The 15195-nt window shown below is 45.2% G+C and overlaps 2 protein-coding genes across 11 annotated transcripts in view; one reads left to right on the top strand and one right to left on the bottom strand.

Annotated features, from left to right (window-relative positions):
• The window catches only part of LOC105477623 (inositol 1,4,5-trisphosphate receptor type 1), a 356056-nt gene that overhangs the window by 62746 nt on the left and 278115 nt on the right, over nucleotides 1–15195 (bottom strand). Inside the window, exons 47-51 of the mRNA XM_071092119.1 lie at nucleotides 9174–9374; nucleotides 7235–7345; nucleotides 4978–5073; nucleotides 1874–1996; nucleotides 701–805 (exon numbers count right to left, since the gene is read on the bottom strand). Coding sequence (XP_070948220.1) covers nucleotides 701–805; nucleotides 1874–1996; nucleotides 4978–5073; nucleotides 7235–7345; nucleotides 9174–9374 — 636 coding nt within the window. The remainder of the gene's footprint in view (nucleotides 1–700; nucleotides 806–1873; nucleotides 1997–4977; nucleotides 5074–7234; nucleotides 7346–9173; nucleotides 9375–15195) is intronic.
• LOC105477622 (uncharacterized) overlaps nucleotides 1–15195 on the top strand; it is a 191411-nt gene that overhangs the window by 151970 nt on the left and 24246 nt on the right. The gene's annotated exons all lie outside the window — the stretch shown is intronic.

Raw genomic sequence — 15195 nt, 5'->3', positions numbered from 1 at the left:
GCGTGAGCCACTGTGCCCAGCCACATGACACTTTTTTTTTTTTTTTTTTTAAAACACAGATCTGATTGTAGCGCCCTCCTGGGGAAAACTCTCAAATGGTTCCCCATTGCTCTGGGGATGCAGCCCAGACTTCTCATAAGGTTGGTTGATAGGACCCTGTGAGACCAGGGCTGCCTGCCTTTCCCTTCGGATCTCCGTCTGCACTGAACTCTAGGCCCTGAGCCTTGAAGCCTTGCTTAGCCCCTCCGGATCACCTAGAATCTTCCCACCTCTGGGCTTTCGCTTGCTGTTATTCCCTACATCTGAAAAGTTCCTCTTGCTAGTCTCTACCTGTTTCATCCCTCTGCTCTTTAGGGTCTGGGTTTAGATGGCATTTCTTCAGACAGGCCTCTGTGAGCACCATGATCTACAGCAGGTCTCTCTGCTGAACTTGCTTATGATGCCTCCCACCTGTCCTCGTTAATTCGTGATGAATGAGAGTTGCTCAGTGTCCTCTTCCCCACTGGACCACAAGCAGCGATAATGACTGTCTTGGCCATGGGATGTCCAGCACCCAGCCCAGGACCTACCCTTGTATCTCACACAGTACACACTCATATGTCTATTGCTCAGATGAATGAATGCACGCCAGCCCCAGAGCAGGGCATTGCACACTAATGCCTCAACACAACCCCGTGCCCAGAGTTTACTCAGCTTTTACCTCTATCTGCGCCGTGTGCTTGGCATAAAACTCCAGAGCTTCATCTCCATCCACCTGGCCACCAGGTTTCAGCATGCTCTGAAGTTCTTTGTTATGCCGAGCCAACTAGAATACAGGGACAGAGATACAGGAGGTTGGTGTCTCTTCACAACAGGAACACAGAAACTCCTTTCTAATGTTGGGTATTAAAAAATGCATAATAACCAGCAGCAAGCCGAAGGGCAAAGGTGCCACGAGGCTTACTCCATCTGGCGTGCTGTGCACAGGCGCTATTTTGGGAGCTTGGTAGAAAAGCATGGAAAGCTTGTGACCACACATGGTTCCACTTTCCCCCGATGTCATTAGCCAGGCAGGAGGGAGATGGGGCTTTCTGTGTAGCCTAGGGAGCCTCCATTCGGAATGTTCAGACACCTTCTCGGTGGCAGATGTGGTCATGGAAGGGAAAGGGGGCAGGAGACTGTTTGAAATTCTTTAACCAGTGGGTGGTAACAGGGACCCACCAACCTCGGGCCCAATATCATCACTGTTGTGTATCTGGTTCCCATACCTGAGTTTAAAAGAGGTGGACGGGACAGGAAACACAAGGCCCCAGCAGGGTTACAGCCTGCTCCTACCCACCAAAAGCTCAAGGCACATCAGCATCCAAAAAGAGAAAGGCTCTTCAAAAACCTAGCCACTTGGAAAAAGAATTATGAAATATGGCATTCTGGTGCCAGGGCATAAAGTATTGCTGTATCCCCATAAAAGGAAATAAAAGGAAGTCATAAGGACAAGTTCCCACAGATTTCCAAATGCAATATGCAAGGAAGCTGAAGTTTATTTCTTTAGATTGTTAAGACAGGCTCATCAATATTTATAAAAGCCTAAGACTCCTTTCAACTGTCTCCAGACAGAGTCATAAACCATCCAAGTGTCACTGCTTGGGGGTGAATGCTTTTAAGAAACACGGGAATTTCCAACTACATGACCCTATCACTGTGGAAAAATGGAAACGTCCTGGAACTCTGCACACTGGGTCAGGTTGCCACAAGCACCTGTGAGCCGCAGTCTCAGGAGTACAGACAGTCCTAGGTTAAAGTCATAAAGGAAAAGCAAGACTAGGGGCACCCTCCAGCTTGGAATTTTGGACCTATAGGGAAGCAGCACCCGGAGGAGGCATAGGAGAGGTGATACCTGATGAGCTAATATGTAGATGTTGTGCCCCACGTTCCTGGGGGACGCCGCTCCATCCTCACCATTTTCTCCATCCTCAAATTCCACTTCACCTTGCATGTAGGCTTTCTTGATCACTTCCACCTGCAACAAGAGCCAAGAGAACAAAACTCCTGTTTCAAGGAAGACCCACACAGGACTGGATGGACAGCACGCACGCTGGCTGTCTCCCCTCCCAGGGAAAAGGCTGCTCTGCACTCTCTCCTATCAGGCTTGGATACAGCCTCAGAATCCTTCATGACACTGGCACAGGCAGTCAACACCAATCCACCTCTCCTGTCGTGAGAAATGAAACTCATTCACTCTACTTAGACCAAGAGACATGCTGTGGCTGGTTAATGCCCTTCTTCTTTACAAGGGAGCAATGGCTTTCAAGTGCCTTGAAACAATAAATATGATATGAATGTAGGCTACAAGCCATACTTTTCCTATCTCAACATTTCCTCCCACCAGCTCTCCCTACTCCCAGCCCTTTGCCATTTCAGGAAAACCTAATAAGAAGTCTATTCGCATTGAAGAATAGCTGGTGAAACTAGTTTTTCATTTTCCAAATTTTCCAGGTCCCGCACAGCCTACTCCAAATGAAAATAACAGCATGAACTAGTATTACCTACTGAGCACTTACTATGTGCCAAGGACTGTGTCTCAGTGTTTAACATTCTTTCAAAAAAATGTAATGATCACAAACATTTATAAGGTATCAGAGATTCCCCTTCTTTCTTTGAGACAGGGTCTTGCTCTGTCACCACTGTCAGGAGTGCAGTGGTGCAATCATGGCTCACTATAGCCTTGACCTCCCAGGCTCAAATGATCCTCCTGCCTCATCCTCTCAAGTAGCTGGAAGTACAGGTGTCCATTACCATGCCTGGCTAATGCTTTATTTTTTTGTAAACACAAGGTCTCACTATGTTGCTCAGGCTGGTCTTGAACTCCTGGACTCCAGTGTTCCTCCCACCTCAGCTTCCCAAAGTGCTGCAATTACAGGTGTGAGCCACTGCACCTGTCTCCTTATTTATTTTTTTTAGTGGATGAGGAAAGAGTTAAGGAGATAAAATAACATTCCTAAAGTCACAGGTAGTGAGCTGGGATGTGAACTTGGCTCTATTACCCTTCACAGCTGCATGACTTGGCTCCCAGACGACCACACACTTGGCTCGTCTCATGGTTTGAGCACATTTCTCAGAGCATTTCTGTGCCTGTCTGTTCCCTCAAGTTTCTGTCTCCAGTTTCTTGAGAGCAAGGACTAGGTCTGCTCATATCTGAATCCTTCCCCTAAGACCCTCCACAATGCCCAGGACAATGTAGGGTGTGGCCAACATTTATCAAATGAACACATCATTCATGATTGAATCATTTAAAGAAGAAGAAGAAAGAACCTTCAACCTCTAATTTGCACTAAAAATTATAATTTTCTTTGATGATTCAGTGAGCATTTCTGCCTCCCCCATTGCCACAAGGCCATGCCCATGAATTATTTGTCATTATCTAATACCAAAGGCCACATATTTCAGTACTGACACCAAGTCAGGCCCTGGAAGTAACGATGGAGACAAGAGAGCCTCACTCTCTGAGCTCGTTTCCCTGCCAATTCTCTCCAATACCAAATCGAGCAGACAACATGTTGCATGCGATTTGAGGCCAGGAGCATACACACGTATGTATGCACACATGCATGTACACAAACGTTCTATTTGGATTCCTAGAACAGTGTTTGTTCCAGGAAGCCTGACTCTTCCTATGAGCCAGAATGATGTTCTCCAACCACCAGGGGGCTGCCCCAGAGCCGGTGCCAGCCACCGCACTGGGTGTTGACATTTTCCCCACCTGAGATAGGTCAGAGAGCTGGGGCATGTTCTTGATTCCTGGGAAGCCGAATGGGGTCCCTGCATAGTCATTCCATCCCCGCTCAAGAATGACAAGCCTTGCCTCCCCAGTGACCCCGAGTTACGTAAGCTTGTTATGTAAACTCAGAGAGGCCTTCCATCTCGGGCTGAGAACTTACTCTCTGACCTCAGAGATCAAAGAACTGGGCTGCTCTTAACTTTATTTAAAAGTGTATATAAAGGGACTTTTGCCTGGCCCCCAAGTGCACATTCAGGTCACCAGGAGGCAGAAATGTTTTGGTGCCCTCATTTAAGTCTGTCAGTTACAGTTTATTTGCGTGGAAAAAAGTCCAAATAGAGAGCTCTGCCCTCAACTCATGTCACTGTCTCTGAAAGCTGCTCATCTCACAGCCTGCAACACTCTCTCAACCTGCAAGTCACAGCCAATTGTGACTATCACCCCTCAAAAATAAACCAGATCATGTTTTCTTTAAAAGAAACAAACAAAAAACCCAAACGTCAGCAACCAAAAAACACTTCTGTAGCTCAGACTCTTGGCACCAAGAAGAGACATGAATTCTTCAGCACTGGACAAAGATATGACTCAAATACCAGCAGCAAACGAGGAAAGAGAGGAAAAGGAGCTTCCGTTCACTAAGGGTGTATCAGGTGCTAGGCACTGTGCTAGGGCTTGACATGAATCTTCTCATCTAGTCTTCAAAGCAACCCTCTGGACTAGGTATTCTTATTATCGTCCTTTTATGGATCAGGAAAGTGCAGCTGAGAGAGGTCCAAGCAGGCGCCTAAGGTAACACAGCAAAACAGGCAGTGCTATGGACTTGAACTCAGGTCTGCTAGGTTCCGTAACTACACTGTCCCCCATGAGGGAAAAACAGGGAGGGAGGCTTCTCCACGTGGTTTGCGCCAAAGGGAGAAGGTAAAATAGCACGTATTCAACGTCATATAGGTTGGTACAAAAGTAATCGCGGTTTTTGCCATTACTTTCAATGGCAAAACCATGATTTCTTTTGCCATTGAAAGTAATGGCAAAAACCGCGATTACTTTTGCACCAACCAAAATATTTCACTTCTCTCTCAGTCAGAGGCCTGAATTAAATGTTCCCTTTATACTTCTGACTTTGGGAACCTTCAAGAAAGCTCCAGGAAGCAGATCCTCTGCTCTGTCCCACATATCACTGCAATGCTCCTTGGTGCTACCATCAGATCCATCACCCAACTCACCAGTTCCTTGGGCCTCATGTTATAAAGTATCCTCTCTGCATTTTCACTGTCGTGCCTGCTTTCCATGATGGCCAGGAGTAACTTCGAGGCATTGTTCTAATTGGAGAAACAAAGGGAGAGGAAATGTAGAGGGGCTGCTTGGGGGCCCGGCCTGAATGCAGATGCCAACTGACACATGTGAGGCATCCTGGCTAAACAGACGAACATTTCAACCCATGAGGAAGCTCGGGGTCAAGTACATCAAAAGCTCTCTGCGCCAGGCAGAGAATGTCCCCCTTCAGACCCCAGATTCATGTGTAGAATCTGACTTGGGACAAAGAGGCACATATTTGTTAGGGCACGTGTGTTATGCCCTAATGTCAGCTGGTACAAGTCCCAGAAGAAATGGGGAATTTACACATGGGTGCTTATCGATACACTGTCACCCTCATGGTGACAGCGGTCAGGAAGAAGCTGCTGCTACATAGATCCATGCTGCCTTCAGGGCAGGGCCTTGCAGGCCAGAGAAGACAGGTAATAAAGGTAATTCATCCCTGTCCTAAAATATTTCTATTAGCTCTCATAACTCCTAATATAATGAGTACATCTGACACTAGTTAACAAATGTGACCCAAAGGAACAATATATGCAGGCCAAGCCACAATTTCCCATTACATTGAAAAACACCCATGTTCACACCCCATATTCTGTACTTCCTGGCTTGACTTCGTTTTAGGCCCTGGGTCTATGATAATTTGTATGCTTCTTTATGTACAGGACTTGAAAGTTGTCCTTTTGTTTGTTTTGGTTTTGGACAGTGTGAGCGGTCTTATTTCTTCCCCTAGCTTAGGTCACAGCAGTTGAGTCAGGATATCATGCTATCACAGGGCACCAATTTCTATAATCATCCATAGATCACTGAATTAGTTGAAAAAGTCACTAAAATGCTGACCAGGAACATATGGACTTCTGTTTATTTTGGACTTTCTGAGGAATGGTAGCCAGGTATGAGCTTGAATGTGTTAAAATTCATTCTAAAACACGATTTGTCAAAAAGATTTAAAAATAACAGAAAAAAGTCCATTTAAACCACACACCCAAATCGACTGTTAGTGTGGACTCTCAGTTCTAAATAGTAAAGAAAAAATAAATGCCATTCCCACAGGTTTCTGTGTTCCCATCTTTCCTAATGACCTTTCCTATGACATCCTTCATGCAATGAATACAGCTCAGCCTTTCAGCCAAAACCCTGTAGTTCTAGGCTCTTTCATGATAATGATGAAGTGCTCGCTGCTGCGGATGGCACACAGAGGACAAATCTCAACATGCCCTGACATGGGAACAGTTAAAAAGGAAATGTGTCCAGAAAGGCTAACATGTTTTGAAATATACTTTAGAAACCTGATGCCTGCAAGTTCAATTGTTAAAACTGAATCATGGGATAGTCTGAGAATCTTTGGAATCCCTACATAGAAGCGAGGATTTTTTCTGGGTATACTTTAGAAGTCAACATCAGGAATGGTATATCAATTTCTCAAATATCCAAAAGGCCAGCTTGGAAATGCTGCAGGTTTAGCACCAAGAAGTCACGATTTTCACTCCGTTAAGCCGTTTGAATAACAGGGAGTCCAAACGTCAGTGGGGCTTCCACATCAGTCACCTGCAGTCCCGCATTTGTACACAATTCAGAGAAACTTAGCAGAGGCCTGCAGGCACATTTTTGGTTTGTGTAATTTTCCTTATTTTAAACCAACATTAATAACCACCCTTCTGCTAAATCAGTGACAGAGAAGAAAAAGGTATTTCCTTGATTAAATAAAAATACATGTTTTGTGTGTGTGTGTGTGTGTGTGTGTGTTTGGTCCTAGATAGGCTTAGTTGTACTATTCTTCAACTGGCCCTTTTCCCTCAAATGGGGAAAAATCAGAAACCATAGAAGGAATGGCGTTTCCATTGTTTCTCTGTTTGTGACTTTCAGAACCGAGGCGTTTAGTACTCGATGCTGTTGGAATTGATTTCTCAGCTTTGAGCAAGGAATCTTCATTCCATGTGACCTAACATTTCAGAAGCTCCTATCCCCTCATGAGACCCTTATGTGGAAGAGAAAGGGTGAAGTTCTGCATCATAGTCAGCACTAGCAACTTGGGTCATTCATTCAGTTTAAAGAACTATCTTTAATATTTAGTCTCATGACTAACTGACCATGTACATGTGCCAAGGCAAAACACAAAAGCGACTGTTTACAAATGACTGTCTTTTGCTTTTAGTTCCTACTTGCCTTCAGTTCTAACACAAGGTCCATCCTCTTCTTTCCCAAAGGATTGATATCATTGAGGATCAGGGCTGTGATGATGTCAATGCCATTGGATTCATGAGTGGCTATGCAGTTCTGGGCAAAGACACACACAGACATTTACACAAATGCTGGTCATAAATCAGACGTCAAAGGCCAACAGGCTGAACTGCTATTTCAACACAATGCTTACCACTCCCAGTAATGTCTCTAGGGGAGAGCTGCAAATTTTCCGTGAGAAAGTGGTAAGAATAAAAGACAGATGAAAATCTCTAGTTTCAGAATTAACAGTAAACAGTAGGAAAGTCCCCATGCACTGTAACTGATAAATTGGTCGTGTCTAATCCAAATCATGCAGCACAGTTGGCTTTTGTTCTTAAAGGAAAATATGGTGTATGACTGATTCTGGGTTCTGAACCCTTTTTCCCCTTTCAAGGTGTGTTCCATTCTCTCTAAATCACTCTTTTCGCATTTTGTACTTTAGCTTAAGGCTTAAGCTTGGAAAGCAAGTTTCCTGTTTAAGGCACACAATATCAAAATTAATCATCTGCCCCCAGGTAACATCTCTGTTTGCAGCACAATCCACTCTGATCTGCTCCTTTCAACAGGCCTCTATTTGGCAGAGAAGCAAACTTGAGGTAATAAGGAAATTCACTTAGATGTCAAATAAAGCCTTTCCCCATGCCTGTTGTATTTTTTTGTTCCTTTTCATTTTAACTAGGACTACACCATCTGCTTCATGAGGGAACCGGGAGAGGAAAGTGCATCTCACAAAATGCTATTCTCACATTCACAGACAACTGAGACCAGGTTTTTAATAGACAATGAGTTGTCTCTCATAAACCATTCTCCTCTGAATGAAGGGCCTGGCTCCCCAAGTCACACAAGTAACCTTCCCTGGCTGCTGGGTTTAGCACTGACCATTTGAAAGCTCAGTCATCCCTCTCCAGTCAGGATGAAGCTATAATTTGGGACTAAAAATCATACTTGGCCGGGCACGGTGACTCAAGCCTGTAATCCCAGCACTTTGGGAAGCCGAGGTGGGTGGATCACAAGGTCAGAAGTTCGAGACCAGCCTGGCCAATATGGTGAAACCCCATCTCTATTGAAAAAATACAAAGATTAGCCAGGCTTGGTGGCATGCACCTGTAGTCCCCGCTACTAGGGAGGCTGAGGCAGAATAATCCCTTGAACCTGGGAGGCAGTAAGCTGAGATCATGCCACTGCACTCCAGCCTGAGCAACAGAGTGAGACTCCATCTCCAAAAAAAAAAAAAAAAAAAAAAAAAAAAAAATCATACTCAACCTGGCACAATGCAAAAACTCACAAAATCCTTAAGATGCCATGTATAAGCAACGACTCTACTCAAGACAAGAAGTTACTGGGTTGTACTCCCAAAATATACCTCTTTGAGAGACCAAAGTCAAGACTATCTCGTCTTTCTTTTCCCTGAATGTCCATGATGTTTAAATCTCAACTATAAATGTCCTTGTATTACTTTCAAGCTGTCTCACGTGTAGTAATTTTCTTCTCTCTAGCTAGGCTTAAACGTCCTTCGAGTAGTTACTCTTTGAAATCCCCTAGTATTTAAAATAGATCACTGTCTTTTGGTTCTCATTTAACTCTTGCTTTATTGCCTACTCCTAGAAGTCAAGTTGAAAAGTTGGACATTCAAACCAAATCAAAGGAAGCCAAACCTAGGCAAAGAAAGAGACCACAGACTGCCCCTCCAATGCCCTTCATTAGGAAGGTTCTGAAGTATCATGAAACACCATGGCTATTTCTCAACTGCTGGAAGACAGCCTCCTGTCCTACTGACTCCCTAGGCCAACAGGCACAGGCTTCATGATGTCTGAACTAGTTTCTGTCAACATTTCTAAAATAGGACACTTTTTTCCCCATCCCAAAACAGAAATTTAATTACCTGGTTCTCATGGCAAGGTCCTTGACAGTATTCGGTCAGACTTTCCAGGGTCTGGTTGATAAGTGCTACGTTCTTTTCATTTATATACAAGCCCAGAAGACCAAGGCCTCCAGTTGTGCTTCCACAAATACAGTCTAGAAACTGCAGCGTCTCACATACCAAATTGTAGTTGGTCTTGTTATTTTGGCAACGGAGGAAGTTCTGCAATTGAGTAGTCCCCAGGTTAGGGGAGCAAAGGCAGAGAAAAGAGGGAAACGTTATTCATCCTGCCATTTTGATAGCCTCTCATAGGTTGGTAATTATACAGAGAGATGCCACGTGGGAGAGCATGGAAGAGTCACCGTACCCCCCCCACCACGATGATAAGCCCATAGACTTGGTGTACGGCAATGGCCCTCAACAATGCAACCTGCTCTCCAAGGTGTCAGTATGTGGAATGCAGTGCAGTTGACTCCTGTCATCTTTTTGAGTCCTCATTTCTCCATTCACTTCTTACCCCTTCCTCACTCCTGCCCACCCCAGCTTCCATCAGGTGTTAAGTTCAGAGGCATCTGACATTTCCAAGGGCAGTGGTTGTGTTTAAAGATGATGGTGTGGTCTGAGTGTTGAATGCCTGGAGCCCAGCGCTGGGGAGGGTTCACCATAAAATGGGGGTGTGATCAGCTGGCTTACTCCGAGTGCCATGTGGAGGGAGCCTAGATTACTTGTTTGACCATTTCTATGATTAAAGGAAGGAGTGAGTGTGAGTAAACGTGTGTGTGCTTATGTGCACGTGCCTGAGCAGGTATTCTCCAGGTGAGTTCCAAATGTAAACAAGAGGCACAGATAGGAGCAAGACACTTCCTCAACAAAATTTAAAAAGCCACATTCGCCCAACTTGAGAAATAGAGTATTTTAATGAGGAGATTTTTTTCAGAGGCTCCAGTAATCTGTTCTTAAAAAGAAGCAAAAATTAATTATGTATGTTCTCTTTCTCAGTTACCAAAGCGACATGGTTACTGTAAAAACTGGGCAATACGAAAAGATAAAATGGACATGATCTTTGACCCAGTAATTTCCACTTCTATGAAGTATTCACTTCTACTCACAAAGTCTGTATTGGATGTTCACTATAGTACTGTTTGTGACAGTGAAGAACTGGAAACAACCTAATTGCGCACCAATTGAGGAGTAAATAAATTACAGTATATCTATATCATTTAATATTATAAATTAGGAACACTGAGTAGATCCATATGTGCCAATATGGAAAGATGTCTAGGATACACTGTCAAGCTTTTTCAAAAAGGCATATAGATTAATATCTAACAAATGTTCCCATTTCAATACATAGAAAAGGACTACAGGATACAGTCTAAACCAATAACCAATTCTCTATGGATGAAAGAGAGGCAACTCTTGTAACTAAATACTTATATTCATTTCATCTTTATAAAAAGAATATATCCACATATTCCTTGTGTAATTAAAACATTTGTAAATGTACAGGTTAAGAGCTGGTAACCAAGTTCCATGCTTGACTCATCACCAAACTAACCGCCTCCTTTTTCCCCACTACAACTTAACCCAAATCCCTTTTGCTTCATAACAAGTTCAGGTCCAGGTGGGAGGTGGAGGGAGAATAGATGATTTGGGACTGTGCGGGCTCAACTGTTTTTCTAAGGGAAACCAGAGGAGGATTTCATAGCCATTTCTGCCTTGCTCCAGCTCCTCAGGGAAGACGCTACCTGTGTGAGGGCTTGGCTCAGCCCCGCTCTGTGCAGGGGCGCAGGAGGAGTGTTTGGGACAACTCTGGAGAGGGCCTGGCTGTCCATAGCTGAAATTCACAGCAAGGCTCTCCTAGCCCATCTGCCTCTCAAATTTCTGTTACTGCTCCCAATGAATTTAAAAAGGCATATAGATTAATACGTAACAAATGTTCCCATTAGAATATATAGAAAAAGGACTTAAGGATATAGTCTAAACCAACAACCAAGTCTCTATGGATGAAAGAGAGGCCACTCTTATAACATCTGAGAGGCAAGTCTTATACCTTATAACATCTGTCTCTCAAACTTCTGTTACCACTCCCAGTGAATTCATTTCATTTAATTCAGATTATTTCAACCAGTATTTACAACACACTTCAAGCACTCCTCATTCTCTGCCTGGCCTCTGGGCTCCTACCAGGCAATGCCCTCTGCCTGTTGCCCTCAGGGCCTCCACCCTGAATGACTCCTCTTCCTTCAGGATGTGGTCTAAAGTCACTTCTAGGAAGCTCCTCCAACCCCTGGCCTCTGCTCCAGTGAGATGGGAGCACTGCGCGTTGCCTCTTCCGGCCCTCCTCACTCCGTGATGTGCATACAGAGGGGCCGATCAACTCACCAAGGACCACGTTGACAGCGCTGGGTGCCCAGCAGCTGGCACAGGGACTGGCACCTACCAGGTGCTTTGCAAACACTGGTTGAAATAATCTGAACTAAATGAAATGAATGGAGGGAAGAGGACCAGGAAGTCCTCGAGGCTAGCTGGGCCCACGTGTTTCAAACTCCCCATGAAGACAATGGCTGCCCATTCCTGAAAGCCTCTCTCATCTTTCATGGCTTTCAGAGTGTCTGGACGGAATCTGTCCCAGACTCAGATCCATTTCCTCTGGCCCTCTCCATAAACAGAGGCACGCCACTCACTACGAGGCACAGGGAACTCCTTCTCAGAGAAGAGAACTCCCCGTCAGCTTGTACCACCCTGGCTTGTCCAGGCTAGAGAAATCCTGCCTTTTTTGCAGTCTTCCTTGGAGGGCCTGGGACCAAGTTGAGATGGGTGGGTTAAGGAAATGGAAGACTTTAAGTCTGTGCTTAGACAGACTTTGGCGGAAAGAGAGCAGGACCTTCATTGCCCCAGGGGGAAGAGCAAAGCCAGCTTCTCAGGGGAGGGCCCCCAAACACATGCCAACTGGCTGAAGAGCGGTTTTTCCCATCACATTTCTGACCACTGTAAACAAGGCTTGCTTAAGGCAGCAACTGCCTGTTTGGCAAAGTGAGACTTGGTGACTTTATCTCTTCTGAACATTTACCAACAGGAAAGTTAAGGTTATAAATATGACAAGTGACTCCGGGCAGGAGCCCAGAGGTTGCTGCTGCAAAAGGCCAGATTCCTTCTCCCTCTGCGCAGACTCTGAGCTGCTGTACACCAGGAAGCCGAACACTCTCTCCTTATGAGAATGCCTTCTCCTTCCGTCCGATCCAAGGGGAATCCCGGACACAGTGACCCACCCCCTGTTCTGGGATATTGCCACAGAATGGCACTCAGAGTGGCTGAGTCCTGCTGAAAACTATTTTTTGGAGAAGTGGATTTCTACACACAATAATTGTATTGCAGCAAGTCACTACCTGAGAGAGTCTGATTTTGCAAGAGTTTTTAAGGATGATTCCAACCTCCATCCTTGTGAACCACTGGTCCAGATCACGGGCTTCTAACTGGGCCCTGCAGAACCCTGGGGGCTCCGTGCAATTCCTCCCTGCCATCCCAGGGGTCTTGTAGGTGAGGGAGCACTCTAGTTTCCACTCTGAACAGAGCAGCTTTGCTCTCCTCTGCAGTATTTAGTGTATTTCTGCATAAGATATTCAAACAAAGGATCCTGTATGCCCCCCGCCCACCAAAAAGTTTAAAAGCACTGAACTGGATAATCTTTATGATACCTTCAAACATTATGTTGCTAGGTCTTTTTTTTAAGTTAAAATATGTTAAAATATACTATACACCCCAACACCCCACAGCACTGTTTCCCACAGAGCTATGCACTGAGAAACGAGTTTTGGAAGGACTTCATTAAAAGGTGCTTCTGTCCATGGGGTTCCCAGGGCATTGATTCAAATTCTGCAAAAAGCTAAGCTAAAACTAAAATTCTGAAGACTTCCAAACAAGAAATGATGAACCTGTGCAATTAAAGCCTTACTCTGCTTCCACAGTGGAAGGAAGTGGGTGTATGGGCGAGGGAGGGAAGGTCAGGGAGAGAGGGAAGGCGGAACAAGCCCGTGCCACCACAGCTAAGCTTGGGAACAAGCACATTAGCACTGCCCCTCTGACACTCATGGAGGGATTCTACTCCAGGCAGTCTTGGGTTTCATCAACTCAGAACTCAGCAGATGCCAGCTCCTCTAAGAGGCCTTAAACAAGGACCTGCATTGGACCTGCATTGGGTTGGTTCCTCTCCTCTAAGGAGTGGCTGGTTCCATTCAGTTCGAGTGGCTGCTACCCTAGACTCAGCTCTGTGAAGGCAGGGGTGAGGTCCTGTCACCATGGATGCTGCGCATAGAGCAGGGATTCACTGATATTGATTACATGACACACACATGCCTGGGCATCATCTCAACCTACTTCCCCTGTGGACCCCAAGGCTGGCAGCGACCAATGACACCTGCACAGGGGAATAGTACAGGGGCACTGATCACCATGCTCTACCCAGAAACAGGCCCCAGCATCAGGGTGCCCCCACTCCCATCCACAGAGGTGCCAAGCTGAGCTGCTCAGGCTTAGTCCTCTGTGGGTCACTCACTCCCCCTTTGCCTGAACCCTGTGACTAGTGGTAGGGTTATGGAAGGTGGAGGGTGGACAATGTCGGGGAAACAGTGGCCTACAGATAGAAGTTATCAGCCAGTGAGATGGTTACCAGGCCCTGAGCCTTTGGGGCACATAAGTGCTTTGCTCCACCCAACTGGACTGCACAGTCCTGGCAAGAAAATCTAGGGCTGAGGTGTTCTAAAGCCCAAAAGAGGAAAGTCTGAGCAACTGACAAGAAAACTAAGGAAACTGATGGCTGAGATCCCACACTCAGATGGCAACAGGGATCAAGCAGGGAGCACCACAGGCTGAAATGGGCCAGGCACCAAAGAAAAGAAAGAACCAACCTCATCTGGAGGGGCCCCCACTAGCATGCAAGCCACATGGTACTGTGGGTCCAGCCTGGCTGACAGTGGGGTGTGTGTGAAATTCCTTCACTTTCCAACATGAGTCAGATCTGGCCAGGTGATGACCTCAGATCTCAGATGCGTTTTCAAAGTTGAGGCTCTTCAATCCGATTGAAAATTCAAACAACTATAGAAGGTATTAACGTTGCAGGTTTCTCTCAATTCCATTTCACAGTTCGCCTTACTGATTAACAATATCATTTCTTAGCTAATCCAGGCATAGAATCTGTGGCAAGTTTTAAGTGAGAGCAATTCACTGTGGCAATACCAACTGTGTAGCCACAATCAAGGTGTGACAGGCATCAAGTCACCTGGGGGATAAGGTCAGCCAGGTAAATATTTAAAGGCTGCGCCTTCCCCTGGCCAGATCTGGACTAGCATTATTTCCTTTCCATACCCTCATAACCCAACTACACAGAACTACCATAGCTGACTGAAGTGTCTTAGGAGGAAACATTCCATCATAAAGGAGATGTTCAGATGCCTGGGTTCAAGTCCTAGTTCTGCACTCCCTGTGTCCTCTGCACCTCAGTTTCCTTCTCTATAAAATATAATCATATAAGCAACACTAAGGATCCAGGATATCATAAGTGCCTAACGAAACTTGGCCATGGTTATACAAAAACAACAACAAAATGAACAAACGATTTCTGGAATAATCAGTTCAGCAAAGATTTCTGAGCACCTCTTTCTGTAAAACACTGAAAGGCAGCCATTTCCTTTATTCAGTCAACAAATATTTAATCAGAACTTTCTATGTATCCAATTTTAGAAATCTAATATATTTAATTATCTAACCATCCATCCATCCCATTTTTACCTGAGCACCTAGATGTCTAATAGTGACAGGCTACAAGACACACACATAAACAGGCACATACAGACACTTAACAAATACATATGGGGCAGGCACCTATGTTGGTGCACAAGATGTGGTCTCTGGCTCTGTGGAGACAGCAGGAAGACAGACAAGGAGACGCATCACTGACCCAGGCTTTTGCATCAGAGAACTTTGCTGATCTGGCCAGACTTGGTGGCTCACGCCTGTAATCCCAGCACTTTGAGAGGCCAAGGTG

This window comes from Macaca nemestrina, chromosome 2 (genome assembly GCF_043159975.1).
Source record: "Macaca nemestrina isolate mMacNem1 chromosome 2, mMacNem.hap1, whole genome shotgun sequence".
NCBI classification, from domain to species: domain Eukaryota; kingdom Metazoa; phylum Chordata; class Mammalia; order Primates; family Cercopithecidae; genus Macaca; species Macaca nemestrina.
This window is presented reverse-complemented; position numbering and strand designations above follow the sequence as displayed.